Source organism: Microtus oregoni, unplaced genomic scaffold, assembly GCF_018167655.1.
Source record: "Microtus oregoni isolate MIOR12 unplaced genomic scaffold, Mior012 000042F_ref0000377, whole genome shotgun sequence".
NCBI classification, from domain to species: Eukaryota; Metazoa; Chordata; class Mammalia; order Rodentia; family Cricetidae; genus Microtus; species Microtus oregoni.
In genome coordinates, this window is record NW_024543209.1 from 18,664,559 (window position 1) to 18,680,633 (window position 16,075).

The 16,075-nt window shown below is 34.7% G+C and overlaps 1 protein-coding gene across 2 annotated transcripts; it reads right to left on the reverse strand.

Annotated features, from left to right (window-relative positions):
• Positions 1 to 2,306: 2,306 nt before the first annotated feature.
• LOC121433906 (prolactin) lies at positions 2,307 to 10,515 on the reverse strand. 2 transcript variants are annotated; one of them, XM_041632574.1, is made up of 5 exons: positions 10,488 to 10,515; positions 8,631 to 8,800; positions 6,644 to 6,751; positions 3,948 to 4,127; positions 2,307 to 2,498 (listed from the first exon to the last, which is right to left on the reverse strand). In XM_041632574.1, exons 1-5 carry the CDS (start codon positions 10,513 to 10,515, stop codon positions 2,307 to 2,309), a joined length of 678 nt encoding a protein of 225 aa, XP_041488508.1. The 2 variants fall into 2 exon arrangements, with proteins under 2 accessions (XP_041488508.1, XP_041488507.1); XM_041632573.1 differs by having other exon boundaries at positions 8,631 to 8,803.
• Between the last annotated feature and the right edge of the window lie 5,560 nt (positions 10,516 to 16,075).

Genomic DNA, 16,075 nt, shown 5'->3' on the forward strand with positions numbered 1-16,075 from the left:
GACAAGATCTTCTGAGTAAATTGTGAGCATGGGGACTGTGGGAAAGGGTTGAAGGGGAGGGGAGCCAAAAAAATGTATAGTTCAATAAAAGAAAAGAAAAGAAAATATACTTTTCAAACATACCTTCATGAAATAATTCATTGAGGAAGCTTAGGGGAACATGACAGAGGGCTACTTACAGGAGCAGGGTTGAGCTGAAGTCAGCTGCATCTCTTAGAACTTAGATCACAATGTAGTCTCCAATTCAGGAAAGCTGCTGTTTCACCTCACTACTGGTTTCATTCAATGTTCTACGTACTATATATACAAACAGAATTACTCCAAGCTATGCAGAGCTGGGGGTACAGATAGAATCAATATCTACACATCAGTGACCCTTTCCCTTCCGGGAATATTGACATCCTATTTACCTTTAACACAGTCCTACTTATATGTGCTACTTTGATTTCCCCCATGTTATCTAGAGGCTTCAAGTCATTCTGGAAATCTCCAAGACCATCTCTGTTTCATAGTTACTCATTTCCAGATTAGTAGTAGAAATGGAATTTTCACCCAATATTTTGCCTTAATTTATGATCTTATGTCTGTCATATTTTCTCCAGAGATTCTTGAGTGTTTCAGGTGATGATAAATCCTGTTGATGTTTATAGGAGCATGAACCACCATATCTCAGCAACAGTCAATAATCCTAGATGTTTTAATCAAACACAAGTCTATTTCCTTAGCCATAAACACTGGGAAATGTTTCTCTCAACAGATAGGTAACAGTTCTGGGAAATCAAAAGATCTGAAGAAAATTGTTTAAAAGACACTTTGACAGATCCCATCATTTAACAAAACTTTGATCAGATCCTTATTGGTGGGTGATGACTTTCTTAAACACTGTTATTTTTTCTGTTTGCTTTTCTTACTGTCTTCAAATATAACATCTGAATTTTCTCATGTGAGGTGAGCCTTAAATCAATTGTTGATTGCAGTTTGCAATTGTTGTGCTGCAGTTTCTTTAAGCAGAGAAAACTTTGCCAGGCTTCCCTTACGATGTTGCTGAGCTATACCAATTATTGACAATGATCCTGAAATATTCTATTGAGGTTTTTTTAGTGTTTCAGATGATAAATGCTTTTGGTACTATGGAAGCCATTGTAAGGGATGGAAATTTCTTCATCATTATAAACTCATTTTTTCAAAAAAATTATTTTGCAACAAAGTATTCTTCAGTACCTTCAGTAATAGTGTCTATGCCTTTAATTATGCTGTGTAACCAGCAACAGTTCAGAAGTCTATGTAGATTAGGGACATCATGTGCCTCCTTTTCTAAAATCTCCTGAAACAGACCTTATGCACTCGCCATTATTCAATGACTTTATAAATGTCAGGAATGTCTACTCCTATGTCTGATGGGTACCTATGTGCAAATTTTTAAACTGTTAGATTTATTGGCTTTCCAGATGCATTTTCCCACTAATAATTCATGTAGATGATAGAAATTTATTTATATATAAATAATGGAAACTTATTTACCAGTTTCAAGAGAATGAAAAATTGTCACTTAATTAATATTTTGTAGGAATAATGATACAGCTTTAAGAACGTCTCCTACAGTATGGTTTGTGCTCAGTCTGGTATCAACTCTTTCTCTGAAAGCAAGTTGCTCAGTATGGAAAACAGTGCTCTACTTAATTTTCTGTAATCTGCTATCACTCTGTCTGAGTTTCTTCATATTGTCATATGGAGTAAAATGATTAATGTAAGGTCTTGGGAGTCCAGAGGAGAATTGGTGAAGTCAATTTTTAGAGCTATTTATGGTTAATACATGGTTGTATGGTAACACTTTGGGATTGCTTAGTGTACTGTCTAGAAGCAACTCAGTTCCATAGCACTTGGTTTATCCAATTCTGTACTAAAAATCTGTCTCTTAGAAATGGTCTAACTTTCCATCTTTTGGGTAGACCAGATGGACTTCTTAATAATGACTTCTTTCTTCAATTCTAAAGTTCTTTGCCCATATTAAACTTTTTACACTTTTTGGTTTCTTTGCCATCTGCATTATTTATGAGCCTTGAGCCTGTTATTTGTGACAAAATTTGATGATATGATGATGTCAGTGAAACATTTTATAATAAATTAATAAACGAAGCATTGACAGATTGCCTTTTCAGACTTCAACATTTTCAAAAAGTTTGTTTTTATTCTTTGAGAAGAGACCCATGCACCCAAGCATGCACTGAAAGCCATAGTACTAGTAGAAGTTTTGAAGAACTAGACTGTTAAGAACCATCTCAGAAGTACATGGAATGAATGTGGGTTTAGCAGTTGTTGTTATGGACAATTCTGCATCTCAGGAGCTTGAGATAATTATCAACCTTATGGGAATCCCTGCGCAGGCAGCGGATCTTGTTGTAAAGAGCCAAATCTCTGGATTCTTCATCAATTCCCTGCAGGGATGGAAACTGCGACCAAACGGAGTAGATCTCATTTCCTTTGGCTTCAGGATAGGCCTAATTAGAAAACAGAAAATTCAAATTCATATGTTAGAATTTTTATATCTGTATTTCATCTTATGGTTGAATGCATATTCTGGAGGAAAGACCAATGTAAAATTTTAGCCAGATTCATGGATATTTTTAGGCAGGGTGCAAGTCTGTCAGGCATCTTAAAGTTTGAAGCAGAGTATATAGATATGTTTTGTATTAGGCATGTGATCTGAGTTGAAATTTGTCTTTTCCATGTATAAGGTTGATAACCAGGTCCTCAGTTTTTACCAAGGTATGGTGAAAGACAGAGTGTCTGCTCCCTTACCTAAAGTGCTTCTATGTATTAACAACAACCTTGTGCTTTGCTGCTTCTGATAATGGATCACTTGTCATCTTACTGTTTTGAACTGAATTGCACACATTTGGAAACTTAACAATGACCAAGAATACTTAATGCCTTATCGTGCCTTGCTATGAAATTACCACTAAGTCAGAATGTAGCCTCACAGAAATGAAGACAATACCTTGAAATCAGAATGTTTACTGCATGTGTTGCTGGTTTAATGGTTTTATTTGTATTTTCATTTGTGTGTGTGTGTTCACCAGAAGTACACATTTTCATGGAAATTATAAAAATATAGCATGCACACCAAAACATATATGGTGTTAATATACACCAAATAGCTGAGAAGAAATCTAAAGCAAGTAGTATATGTACTCCTATTTATTTTTATCAAATGTATTTTATCTTTGTGATTTTCAAAAAGATGATTTGGTATTAATCTCACTAGCACTGACAATTATCATAACTGGAGAAATTCAAAATACAAAATCAACTTTAATTATGTCAAATGATTTGGACATATCAAATTCAATGACATGAGTTTGATATAGGAAACCAGAGTGAAATAACATGTAGGATGAGCAGTTTAAAGAAAATGTACCTCTTTTGAGAGTTTCTGGAACAGTATTGATGACCCATCCTTAGCTTTCCAGTATCCTATGGGCAGGGCCAAAGATGGCAGGAGAGTTTCTAAGTTGATTTTGATTTTCTTTTCTCTCCCTTAACACTTTACTTCTCTGGTGTATTTGTGAAAGAGGTATATAACCAGAATGTCAATACATATACATGAATTCTCTTTAAGAATGCTTTATCTCGTCAATTTTTTTAGTCTGTTTTTCTTTTATTGTGGAACATTTAACCATAAGTGTCTAAGAAACAGTAAGCTGTTTGTGTATTACTATAAAGCATCAGGAAGACCACACCCATCCAACACTGTAGTAGAAGTCCAGGATTTAGAGATATTAGAATCTTCTGTGTAGGAATTTAGTTCTTGTTTTAATAGCATTCTACAATGTAGAATGCCTGAGCTTCGTTCATACAAAGAAGAGTTTTTCATAATTTGTTTCTCACTGTAAGCGTCAGCTAATGCATAAATAATGAAAGAAATGAAGTTTCAGGGAACTGCTCACCTGGCCAAGTATCTTCTCAATTCCCTCTAGAAGGCGCTTGTTTTGTTCCCCAATCTCTTTGGCTCTTGATATGATAGCATCAGAGGCTTCATGAATACCATCTACTTCAGTTACTAGTTGAAACAGAGGGCCGTTCCAGGAGTGCACCAAACTAAGTATCAGGTTCAGAAGGACTTCCGGCTAAGCAATCATGTTGAACAATAGTTAAAGAAAGTGAAATACGGCTGAGTTAGTTACATATGGCTTTTGTTCACAAAAGTGGAACTAAAATATTTATTTTATAATTATGTGTGTACTAATATGTTTCTAGAACACAAATGTTATAGAAAAGTCAAGGTTAACTATTGGCATATACTTTGAAAAAGGCAAACAAAAAATGTCTTATTTAAATTACTACTTTGTTTTTCTGTATGTGTGTTTGTGTGTGCCTAGTTTGTGTGTGTGTGTGTGTGTACATGCAGGTATGTATGCGTAGGCTTTTGGAAGCTTGGAAGCTAAAAATCACTGTTAAGTGCTATCGCTCACATGCAGTTCACTGTTTTGTGAGACATGGTATCTCCCTCGCCTGGAAATTTCCCAGGAGCCTAGGCTGACTAGCTAGACTGTCTTCACCTTTCCAGGGCTGAGACTCTAAGAATGCAGCCTCAAGCTTTGTTTGTTTGTTTGTTTTTGACAGTAACCTTGGTGGATTTTTTTGTTCTGTTTTGTTTTGTGTCTTGGCTGACCTAGAACAGAGATTAACCTGTTTTTGATTCCTGAGTGTTAGAATTAAAAGCGTGCACCACCACGCCAAACTACTTTCATGACTGGATTTTTAAAGTTTTGAGGATCAAATTCAGCTTCTCATACTTACATGGAAAGAAATAAATTTAGTTATATCTCCTTAGCCTTTAAGTTACTGGCTTTTCTACTAAGACAAAAATTCTCTGTGCTACATAGCCCTCTGCAATTTTACCATCTGACCTCATCATCAGGTCTTTTTATTTTTTCTATTTTATTACCTTGTACTTCCCAAACAAACAAACGTTTGGTTGTACTCAGTAGGTACCAGAACTGAGGAGGTTCCAGGAAAACATCAGGGAAGATACATACCACCCTTATCAATGATTAGGAGCCCAAATAATTTTCACACTAATAAATAAAACTGATTATTATGTGAATATATTATTTTTATCTTATTATATTTTGTTAAAAGAAGATACAAGAAAAAGTGCATGACTCCCTTTTCATCATTTCTAGAAGAATGGCCCATTAGTTGGTGTGTACAGTGAAGAATAAAGACACAGTACTGTATTTAAATAAAAGCATAAGTGGAAATCACAATGGAGTTTTGAACACCCAGTGTTTGCTCACTTCCCAAACTGTACAATAAACTCATCCCTGATTTGAAATGCTTACTGTCAAGATGTTTGTTGTGTATTCGAGTGGTAGTGGAAAGGAAGGGTAGAGCGCAATCCAAGGAACATTACAATAGAAAAGTATAGAGCATTTGAGGGAAAAGAGTAGGGCAAATTGTAATGGCAACATGGGTTCCTGGGAGCACAACAGCACTTGAATAAGAGAGCTTGAGTTAGATGAAGCCACCACTCCTGTTCTACCAGCACCGAAACTGACACAAACTCAGTATTACCTCTTGGAGGCCAAGTTCCTTATCTCAGCAAGTGACATAATAATACATTGCAACGTGGAACTTTTTGTAAGGAAGAATTCAAGCAATGTAAATAGTGTGCTGTGTGGAGAGGCTAGCAATGGAGCGTCTTTCACCAAATATTTTTTTTTGGTCCTCATCCTGTTATTGCAGTTTCTCTTTGGTTATCACTATAATATTATTGAGAATAGAAAGAATATGGAACTCAGATGTGTCTAATAAAGTAGGGAACATATTGTACTTTGGTTGTATATAATTACATATATATCACATAAATTTATATATAAATACACTATATATATATTGATATTGATTGATTGATAAAAGATGAATGTCAGTAATTAACCAAGTAGACCAAAACATCTTTTGAGACAAGATCTCTCTCTAATGTAATCATCTTATGTATATATTTTGATTTCAGACATGTTGAGATTGGTTAAGACATGGTTTATAAAATTGATAATTAGACCTGCTATAACATTAAGATGTTATTATTATAAGAGATCCCAGACACAACGGTGAGAAACACAAGCATGTATTTTCCTGATACTGCTTCATGAGGAGACTTTCAGTTAAGGTACGGAAGAAGGCAAAGAAGTCTGGGAAGAACGCAGGTGTTGTTAGAGAAGTAGAAATAGGGCCAGGAGAACTTGAAAGTTAAGAAGCGAAAGTGTAGTGGTCAGTAATGGATGCTGCCTATGGAGGAGTTCCTGAAACAACAAACAAATGCAAATGAGTTCTCATTTCTTACATATGTATGAATGTCAATATATTCATGATCATGAAAATAATTTCAAAGTTTCCTCCAGAATAACAAGCGATGTCATTTTCATGGACAGCTCATGGCTCGGTTACAATGTTATTAAGTATGTCATTTTACTCTTATCCCTTCTCCAATGTGTATTTTATTTGGCAAAAAATTCTTCCTCTTTTCCGTTTTTCATGTGCAATTATTATACCTATCTCAGTATTCTAATAACCTGGAGAACACCAAAAAACCTGTGTACTACGTCAATTATGTCCGGCATAAAATCAGGTGAGGACTCACAGGGACCTGCTGGGCTTCTTCCTTGTCTTCCGGGGTAGCCAGGGAAGAAGTGGGGCAGTCATTGATGGCTTTGGCAATAAACTCATGGTCTTGAGCATACCGCTTTTCCTGTAAATGGTAGAAACATCACATCAATAACGTTTAGGAATTAAAAAATATATAACCAGAATATTAATGCACTTTGTATATATTTGAGTTTTAAATTAGCGTAACACTTTTAATTAAGGAAGTAAATAGCATTATTTTTACTTATTTCTTAAGTATATCCCTATTTTTCTTACCATCAATGTCTAATATTCCAACCAAGTCTATACTGTCTTGTTTCCTTGTCCTATCTTTTTATAAATTACTATTCAGAAATAAGCATAAAAGTACCTAAAATATAAAAATTTATTTAAAATGTCATTTTTCATATTTGAGCAAAATGCCATATCATGTTTTATCTATATTACTTTATTTAATTTTCCCATGACTTCTGATTGATATGATTCTCTTAAGTAGTTATTATAAAACACAGATTTTTATTCAAGTGCTTGTGAACCTATATACTTGTATAGTACAAATTCCTTCATAAATGCTGAATATAATTATGTGGAATGTGAAAACATAAACTGGAAATGCTGAGCATATATCTTTGAAAAATATTAAGCAATAAACATTTAAGATAAAAAGTTATCTATTTTTTTCTTTTGAGACAGGGTTTTTCTGTAGCTTTGAGGCTTATCCTGGAACTAGCTCTTTTAGACCAGGCTGATCTTGAACTCACAGAAAGCCACCCGCCTCTGACTCCTAAGTACTTGGATTAAAGGCATGAGCCACCACAGCCTGGCCTAAAAAGTTATCTAATATATCAATTGCAATTAATGTTTAATCATTTAGATAATTTTATTATTTATTTATAGTATAAAGTATCATCAAAAACTAAAATTACAAAAATTCTGAAAATTTAGAAGAATTTCTAAGAAGATTTCAAAAGCAAAGTATGATCCGTCAATAACTCAAAGAAATGCCAGTGAGTACAGAGAACACTATGATTCATATTTATTGCTAATGATGAGTTACTTTATGCATACACATTGATGTACTAAAACTGTCACTGGCCGTGAACTTGTAGGCTAACTCAAAGAAATAACAAAAATCCTCTACAAGATCTTCAGCAGCAGAAGACCCTTTTCTACTTCTGAACCACCTTTCCTATTGTCATTGAAGCCACGCTCTGACAGTCTTTTTTTTTTCACCTTAAATTATTTATTTATTTATTTATTTTTCTATTTTTATTTTTTTTAATTTATTTATTTATTAAGGATTTCTGCCTCGTCCCCACAACCGCTTCCCATTTCCCTCCCCCTCCCCCGATCAAGTCCCCCCCCCTCATCTGCTCGAAGAGCAATCAGGGTTCCCTGACCTGTGGGAAGCCCAAGGACTGCCCACCTCTATCCAGGTCTCATAAGGTGAGCATTCAAACTGCCTAGGCTCCCACAAAGCCAGTACGTGCAGTAGGATCAAAAACCCCTTAACACAGGACTCTTAGCACTGGGGGCTGTCTGAGCACTGATTGTTTTATTTCCCTTTCTTCATGTGTGTTTGCGTTAGGTTAATTCTAGCCCATCCACAAAGTTTACTAATTCCATGATGTTTCCCTTCTCTGGGCATCTGCAGAGAACTAAGTGAAAAATGCCCCTGGAGCCAGGACCCACACATGCAAGACTAGGAGTTTAAATATTTTCCCCAACTATACTGAGGGCTTTACATCTCAAGTTTAAGTTTAGAAGCATATATTACAAAAAAAAGGAAAATCATTTCCCTTTTGCAAATCTTTAATATTTTGTGAAATTGCCTCGTTCTTGTTCTACTTTTTATTAGGTAGCATTTCTTTTTCCCATGAAGATGCAGTCTTTGAAGTTTGGATCATTATTTTTTTTTTTTACTTTGTACTGTAGCAAAAATGTCCCTTTCAGCAGATGCCAGAAGTGAGTGAAGTACTTACAAATTCAATGAACATATCTGCCGACATCATATAGACGTAGTGAGAGAGCATGATCACCCGGTCAAACAGCTCCTGGAGAGTCATCTGGCAGTTCCCACTGTGACAGATTGGCAGGGGGTGCACGTTTTGGCAGAACAGCAGGTTAGACATCACAAGCAGCAGGAGTGTCCCTGCTCAGGAAACACAGACGCCAGTGTGAGATGATTGTGTTCAACTGAAAGGAAACCTTAGCTGTCTCTAGCACTTTACACGAAAGGTTGTATCTTTGGGGAAAGAAGACTAAGCATCTTCCACGGTGCATGCTTACCCATATATTAACACTTTCACAGATATGTAGCTTGAATCGGTTGGCTCTTGTCGTTTTGTTTTGGCTCAGAAGTGGTTGTGCGCTTTGTAAACATTTTGAGCATAAATCACTGGGCACAAATCAGTCCAAACTACTGTATTAAGTCAATCTCTGAAGACAATTTTATGTTGTGGTAGTTGCTTCTGGTCTTAAGTAGTCACATTCTCTAACCAAACTGCTATACAATGTTACTAAATAGCCTATTAGCTGAAAACATAAAGTGCAATTGGAATATAGTTCTTATAAAATACTTCTAATTTTCCAAAAACGTACTTCAAATATAATTATGTAATGCAAAATACATAAATGTGTGTGTGCACGTGCACACTCTTGCACTTATGTGTGTATTAGGAGACTTGGTAGTTTATAAGTGTGAGAGAAATATGCTTTGCATATATGAAGCTATAGCAGTAGCTCTTGTAAATTCATAACTAGAAAGATAGTCTCTAACTCTAAGTACACTTTTTTGAACATTTATCATTTGAGGGATTTTCAGTCTAAGATCAGATAAAATAGAAAAAGAGTTTGTTATACATATTACAAAACATATTTTATGGTACCACTAATGCTTTCATTTTTTTAAAAATGACACCAAGAAAGCAATTTCTTAGTACTAGCCTCCTTACTTTCCCCCCTTCTATTGAAATATCATTTGGCTTCAATTAGATTGTTAGAACAACATAAAACAGATACCTACTATCATTATGTGGATTATGCCTGCATCACTGAAAGTTTCACCAGATTTATTTAAACTGGCCAACTTATTCAGAGATTTGGCAACCAGACAATATTTACTGCTTTCTTCTAGAGTCTGACAGGTGGACCCAATGTTCCTGTGGTCTGTGACGGTGCAAGTTCTCAGTCTCAGCAACACCAACTCTGTGAGTGGGGTTTCTCCTTGATCTCAAGCTAACTTTGCACTAGAGGATATTTAAGATCATCCATTCTTTCTACATAGTAGCTGCCAGTAGCACCCTCCTTTTACCTTTCTTACTACCATTGTGTTAGCACAAATGGCCTCTAGATATTGTCACAACCCTGGAAGGACACTTCTCCCATTAGAAAGCCACTGATATAAAAGTCTGTTATATTAAGTATGAATAATTTTTTTAATCAAGTAATAAGAGAGACTTCTAAACTCCTTTAATTCCAAGACAACTACATCTCTGAAAAGGTGGTGACTCATAGCTGGAGTGCAAGGTAGGTGTCCTATGATGCTCCCATTACCTTCTGTGGGAAATCAACAACCCTACCACCCTTGCTCTAAACTTAATTTTCTTTATTTTTATTACCTGTTGCTATGAATAAGGGATTAAGTTATTTTGTACATCACCACAGCTTTCTTGGGTTCGTGTTGGCTTTAGTCATGCCCTGTCTAGAGCAGAGCAGTTATTCCCATCTCCCTCTAAAGTGGAAATCTTCATTAGGTAAATTTTTACACTAGACAACCCTATATCCCCTCCGCCAAGAATACAGAGAAAGCCAATTACTCACTGAACTGTAGCACATACCTTTTCGATCTGACCCTTGGATGTTCATGGTGGAGATTATTGCTGAGAGCACCCTTCACCAAAGAAGGCCCGAGAGAACCACATCTTTCTCATCCACAGATATTGGCTTTATAAACCTTTGATATCTTCATGAATATATATCATCAGGCAGTTTCTTCCCCTCCCTGTCATCTATTTCCGTCATTAAGATTGCCCCATAATTTTAAACATCAAGTGGTATTTTATTTCTTATTCATATTCAGGAAGACATATTGGCCAGAAATGAAGGATTTTGATTAATTATTGCAAAAGGAAATGAGAGAAATGCTGGGGATGAGACCTTGAATCTAGTCTGAGCTAGAGAATCTATAAAACTTATAGAAGGCGATTGCTTTAGAATTTATCCTTATTTCTTCACAGAATCTACAACATGTATAGTGGTTTTGGGCTTACAAAATAGCTTCAGACAATGCAGTTTATAAAGTTTGTCATTCAAGAATATTGGGTGAAATAAAAGTTTGAATATATATGCGCTGAACACAAGAAAATGTGGACTTAAGTTTGAAAGAGCAGAATTTTCTGTTCTCTCTGACATTCTGAGTCCCTATAACTGGGCTTTGACTTCCAACAACCTATTTTGTTCTTTTAAAAGTAATATGAATGATGGTGATGACTTTTGGTTATAACACACAGTTTTATATGTTCATCTCTTGATTTTAGTATGTGAAGTTGTATTTTTTACTTAATGTATATAGTAAAAAGCAAAGATTTGGGGTGACTCTATGCAAAGGCAGTAGACACTCTTTTATAATGAAGTTAGATGTAAAGACGAGAGTTGCTTGAAGACAAACGGGAAGACTTGTGAAGACGGAAAAATGCCAGTTACAATGAATCTATGTGTACTCATATCTAAGGAGAACCAGATATCACTCATTCTTTTCTCAGTTTATCTAGGAAAGATGTATAGTCGTGTTTAGGTTAAAATATAGTTATGCATATTCACACACACTTGTTTTCATGTAGACACAAGTACACAATAAAATCAACCACAAATCTAGACACAATCTCCTCTTACCTGGAAGATACAGATAAATAAACTGTTATGAACTTAAGATCTACCATCCTCTTCTGACCCCAAACCACTCTAGGGCAAGGTGACAAAAATGCATTTTCCATGCACTCAAAAGTTCCATTTCACCTTTTAGAGATTACCTAAATAATATTATTATATTGAATAAAAATGAAGTTGCTGATGACTTTCTTTAATTTTGGGGATCATGCATCTGAAGCAGTTTGTGACCTTTAGTTTTGGCTGTATTGGGTATGGGCTAACAGATGCAGTAATTTTTTTTTAACCAAATCATAACATTTTTTTATGTTTTCCTTTACTTTATTTTAAAGCAATTTAAATAATATTTGCTACATATATATATGTATATGTACACACATATCTATATCTATATCTATCTATCTATCTATATATATATATATATGTATATATACATGCCTGTGTATAGGTGTGAGTGTGACTACAGATACCACAGATTCAAGAAAAGGGTGTTACATGCTTTAGAGCTAGAGTTGCAGGTGGGAGGAAGCCTCCAGAATAGGTGCTGGGAACTAAACTTGGGTCCTCTGAATAGCCATTTACAGGGACTGTTGACCTTTGAGCCATCTCTCCAGCTTTTCTCCTTACAGCTCCACATATGTGTGCCTTAGTGATCTACCTAGTTTGTGCTCTTATGGGAATGAGAAATCTTACTCCAGAATACCATTCTGAGTTGCTTTCTTGATAAGTGTCTTAGTTTTCTTCCTAATTGCCTTAGTATAATCAATGTCAGGTTTCAAAGTAGCAAAATCAAGTGTGCATCTCACAGATCTATTTATCTAAATGTAAGTTTGACATCTTTCCTGCATGTATGCTGAGAATCCATCTATCCTCTCAGACAAAAAGTCTGAATTTTCACAGAAGTAAAGGTATGAAATCCTGTGAAGCCCTCTCCTTTCACCGCATAAACTCCAGCAGAAGGAAATCTTCCCTAAAACAGAGGCTGACAACATAATCTTGAAATTTAAATGTGTTATCCCTTTTTTGGAGACCAGAAAAGGAGAAAAAGTGAGAGACGTTCATTGATTTACAGGACTGCAAAGCAGCACATTCCTCCCTAAAGTTTACAATTTGCTGCTCTCTGTTTCATGGCTTCACATTTCCTGTGAATGGAGATTGTGAAGTCTAAACAACTCACAATCATATGTATATAAAAACTCACAACTATCCCAATTTTGCAAGCACCTTTTGTGTTTCTATTTTCACTTAATATTTGTATATGCTATTTTGTGAATATTCTGTTTGTCAAAGTGTGCCCTTAAATGAGAGAAATGAAAAACAAGGGACATACTCTCATTTTTCAAAGTTCATTTGCTCTCACTTTGGATTTTGATGGTTCCTGGTAAAAGTGGGCTGACAACTAATTTCTTTCAAAGACATCAGATTTGCTTAGACCTTGTATTTTATTCATTTTTTATTTATCCGTTCTGCATTTAGCAATAAACTTGTTTTTCTTCTTCAATTTATGATATAACAAACACTTCTAAAGTATTATATCACCTGAAAAAAACGTAAGATATAATGAAAGAAGAAAAAGAAATAATTGCTTAAAATTCTCCTAATAAACTTAATGAATGTATCCACTGGGTATTTTTTAATTTACATTAGTAATTTATTGCTTAACAAAAGAAATTTGCTAATTATAAATGGTATATGATTTATGAATTTGAAATTGTTAAACATCTATCTTTCAAAAGTTGGTGTAAATCTTCTGACAAACTAATCATCATTTTCAGCATAATAGGTCAAATCATATAAAGAAAGTCTTGGAGAAAGAGCCAGGGCTACTTTCTCTAATGGTCTTTTTTTTCAGGGCAGTCAAAAAAATGATCAGTTAATTTTATCTTATTAGTTAGGTTATCTCCATGAATATCTATACCTTTTTCTTTCTAATTGTCCATGCCCAATCTAAAGTATATTTGAAAAGAGTTCACTTTCATCATCAATCAATCGTGTACTTGTCTATCTATCAGTGATCATTCTCTATAATTTATCTATGTATTATGAAGACATGTGTTGATATCTATCCATAATATATCTATTTCAATATAGTCTATTATCTATCTCTCATCCATCTACCTATATATTGTTGATGTAGTCCATTGTCTATCATCTTCAAGATAATCTAACATCCATCTAATCTATTTGTCTTTCTATTTGTTAATTTATCTAATCTATTTATCTTCCTATTCTTAGATTGTTTGATTTCCATTTATCAATCAATTTGCTGTTCAATCTACCCAGCCAACCAACTAACCAGACATTGATTTATCTATCATTATTAATCTAATGAGAAATAAGACTCTGATCCTTGCCTAGATTCAGACATAAATTTTGTAATTCAAAATTGTAATTAACACTAATGCCAGCAGTTACAACAGAATGTTACAGCAAAAATTGAGAGTACTAAGGGGACCAGAATGACAGGCAATAATTCTTTGCTGCTGGATCGAGAGATTGTAGGTAGGGAGGGAGCTTCTGTAGTGGGAGGGAATCAGGACACTTGTGAGGAAAAGACACTATTGTACAGAGAACTTCTTCAATATTATAATAACTCATAAAGCTTTATATGTATTGACACCTTTCCTCCACCTTCCTTCACTGATAATTCATAATGAGAAGTAGGGCAAAATCTTGAAATGAAATGCCTTCTTATCCAGCCTGTTGCTCATTCATCCTGAGGGTTTTTAAAATTAGCTTTAAATACCTTTTCTGTATTATGTCCTGTATCATATTTTTTATTTAAAATGTCTTTACTGCTTCTTTAAGACTTTGGTTTATTATATGTAGTTATGCTGATCACTTTCATCCCTCTCTTCTATCTTTTCCCAGACCTACCCTCCACCCCTTAAAACACATAAATTTTATGATTTTATGTGCCCCATATTTTTCCCTGTGGTTCCTCCACTTGCTCATCAAAATTCTTGAGCTCTTTTTAAATTTCATCATTTTATGTTTTTCATACACATCCTAATGAGTCCATTGCTTTTATATATATATATATTTAGGGTTGACCACTTGGGATTGGATAACATATCAGAGAGTTCATTTCCGTAAAGAACTGACTCTCTCTCTCTCTCTCTCTCTCTCTCTCTCTCTCTCTCTCTCTCCAGCCATTAATTGCTAATAGCTCCTCAGTTAGAAGCTGGTCTTTGTGAGATTTTCCTTGTTCACATGAACTTGTAAGCTCGAATTGTCATTCTGCAGGTGTTGTTTAGGCCATCCTGTTTTTGTGACTTCATGAGTGCAGTTTGTCACTCACAGAAGACAGTATTTCACAGCAGGTATCCTAGTCCTTTGGCTCTTACAATCCTTTAGCTCTTTTCCCCACAAACCTTAGGTGTATGGGTTTTGCTGTAGTTTCATCGGCTGAGGCTCAGCGTTCCATTGTCAATTATTCTCTGCATTTTGACCATTTGACAAGTTGTGACTTTATTTTATGTTCTTTCTATGGCACAACAGGAAGCTTCTTTATAAAAAGGGGAGGGCTATACTCCTCAATAGGTATGAGGGTAAATATTTGCATTGCAGTAACTAGTTTAATAAGTAGCAATGGCTTCTCCTTTAATATCCATGGCCTCACCAGTTTATCTAATTGATGAAGCACTTTTTTTTTCTTAAGCAATATGTAATTTCATATTCAGATAATAGCTAAAGCAATAATTGCTTAACTAAACTCCTTGTCATTTGGTATTAACATGAAAGAAAATACAAATATAGATATGAATTAATTCCTTGATAATGAACTCTATTAGTTTACAACTGGTAAAATATATAAAAATCAGCATCTTTAAATGATAGGGCACAAGAAAAGTTTTAAGGTCACGAGGAAGACATCTAAGGGAAGAAAGATCAGAGAATCTTGAAGGTGCCTGGTTCTGCTGAAATGAATGGATATTATGCTCTAAAAGTTAATAAGTACATCTGTGATCAAAAGTAGAGAGCAGTATGGTTTTGTTGATTTTGTTGTTTATAAACAGATATCAAATAATACAGTCAAAATGATTTTGGGAATAAAAGATTTCACAAGATAATGAGAAATAATGCTTATAACTTAAAAATTTTTAAAGAGATTGTAAGCTTTCCACTGGTGAAAATATGAAACATTCCATTTGACAAAAGTTAAAGAATATAATAAATAGAAGGAAAATACACAAAATTAGAACAAGTTCAAATATATGGGGTTTCTTTAGTTACTAAGAAAGAGGATGTGGCACTCTCCTTAAAACACTTCAAAATTCAAATTCATGTCTGCATTCAAGTAACAAAACTTTAGGGAAAGAAAGATTTCTTGCCTTGTCCACTCTAACTTTATGGCCAAGATTCTTAAAGTGCAAAAAAGAAAAGTATATACAATGCCACTTAATTAACTTAATGTAAATGTTAAATTTTAAACAGCCTTTAGAAATGGCAAAGGAACCTAGAAATGTGTGTGTTTATGCTTAAGTAGAAGGATGGGCAGACAATTGTGTAGAAGGATAACTGGAGAAGAAGTAGTCTG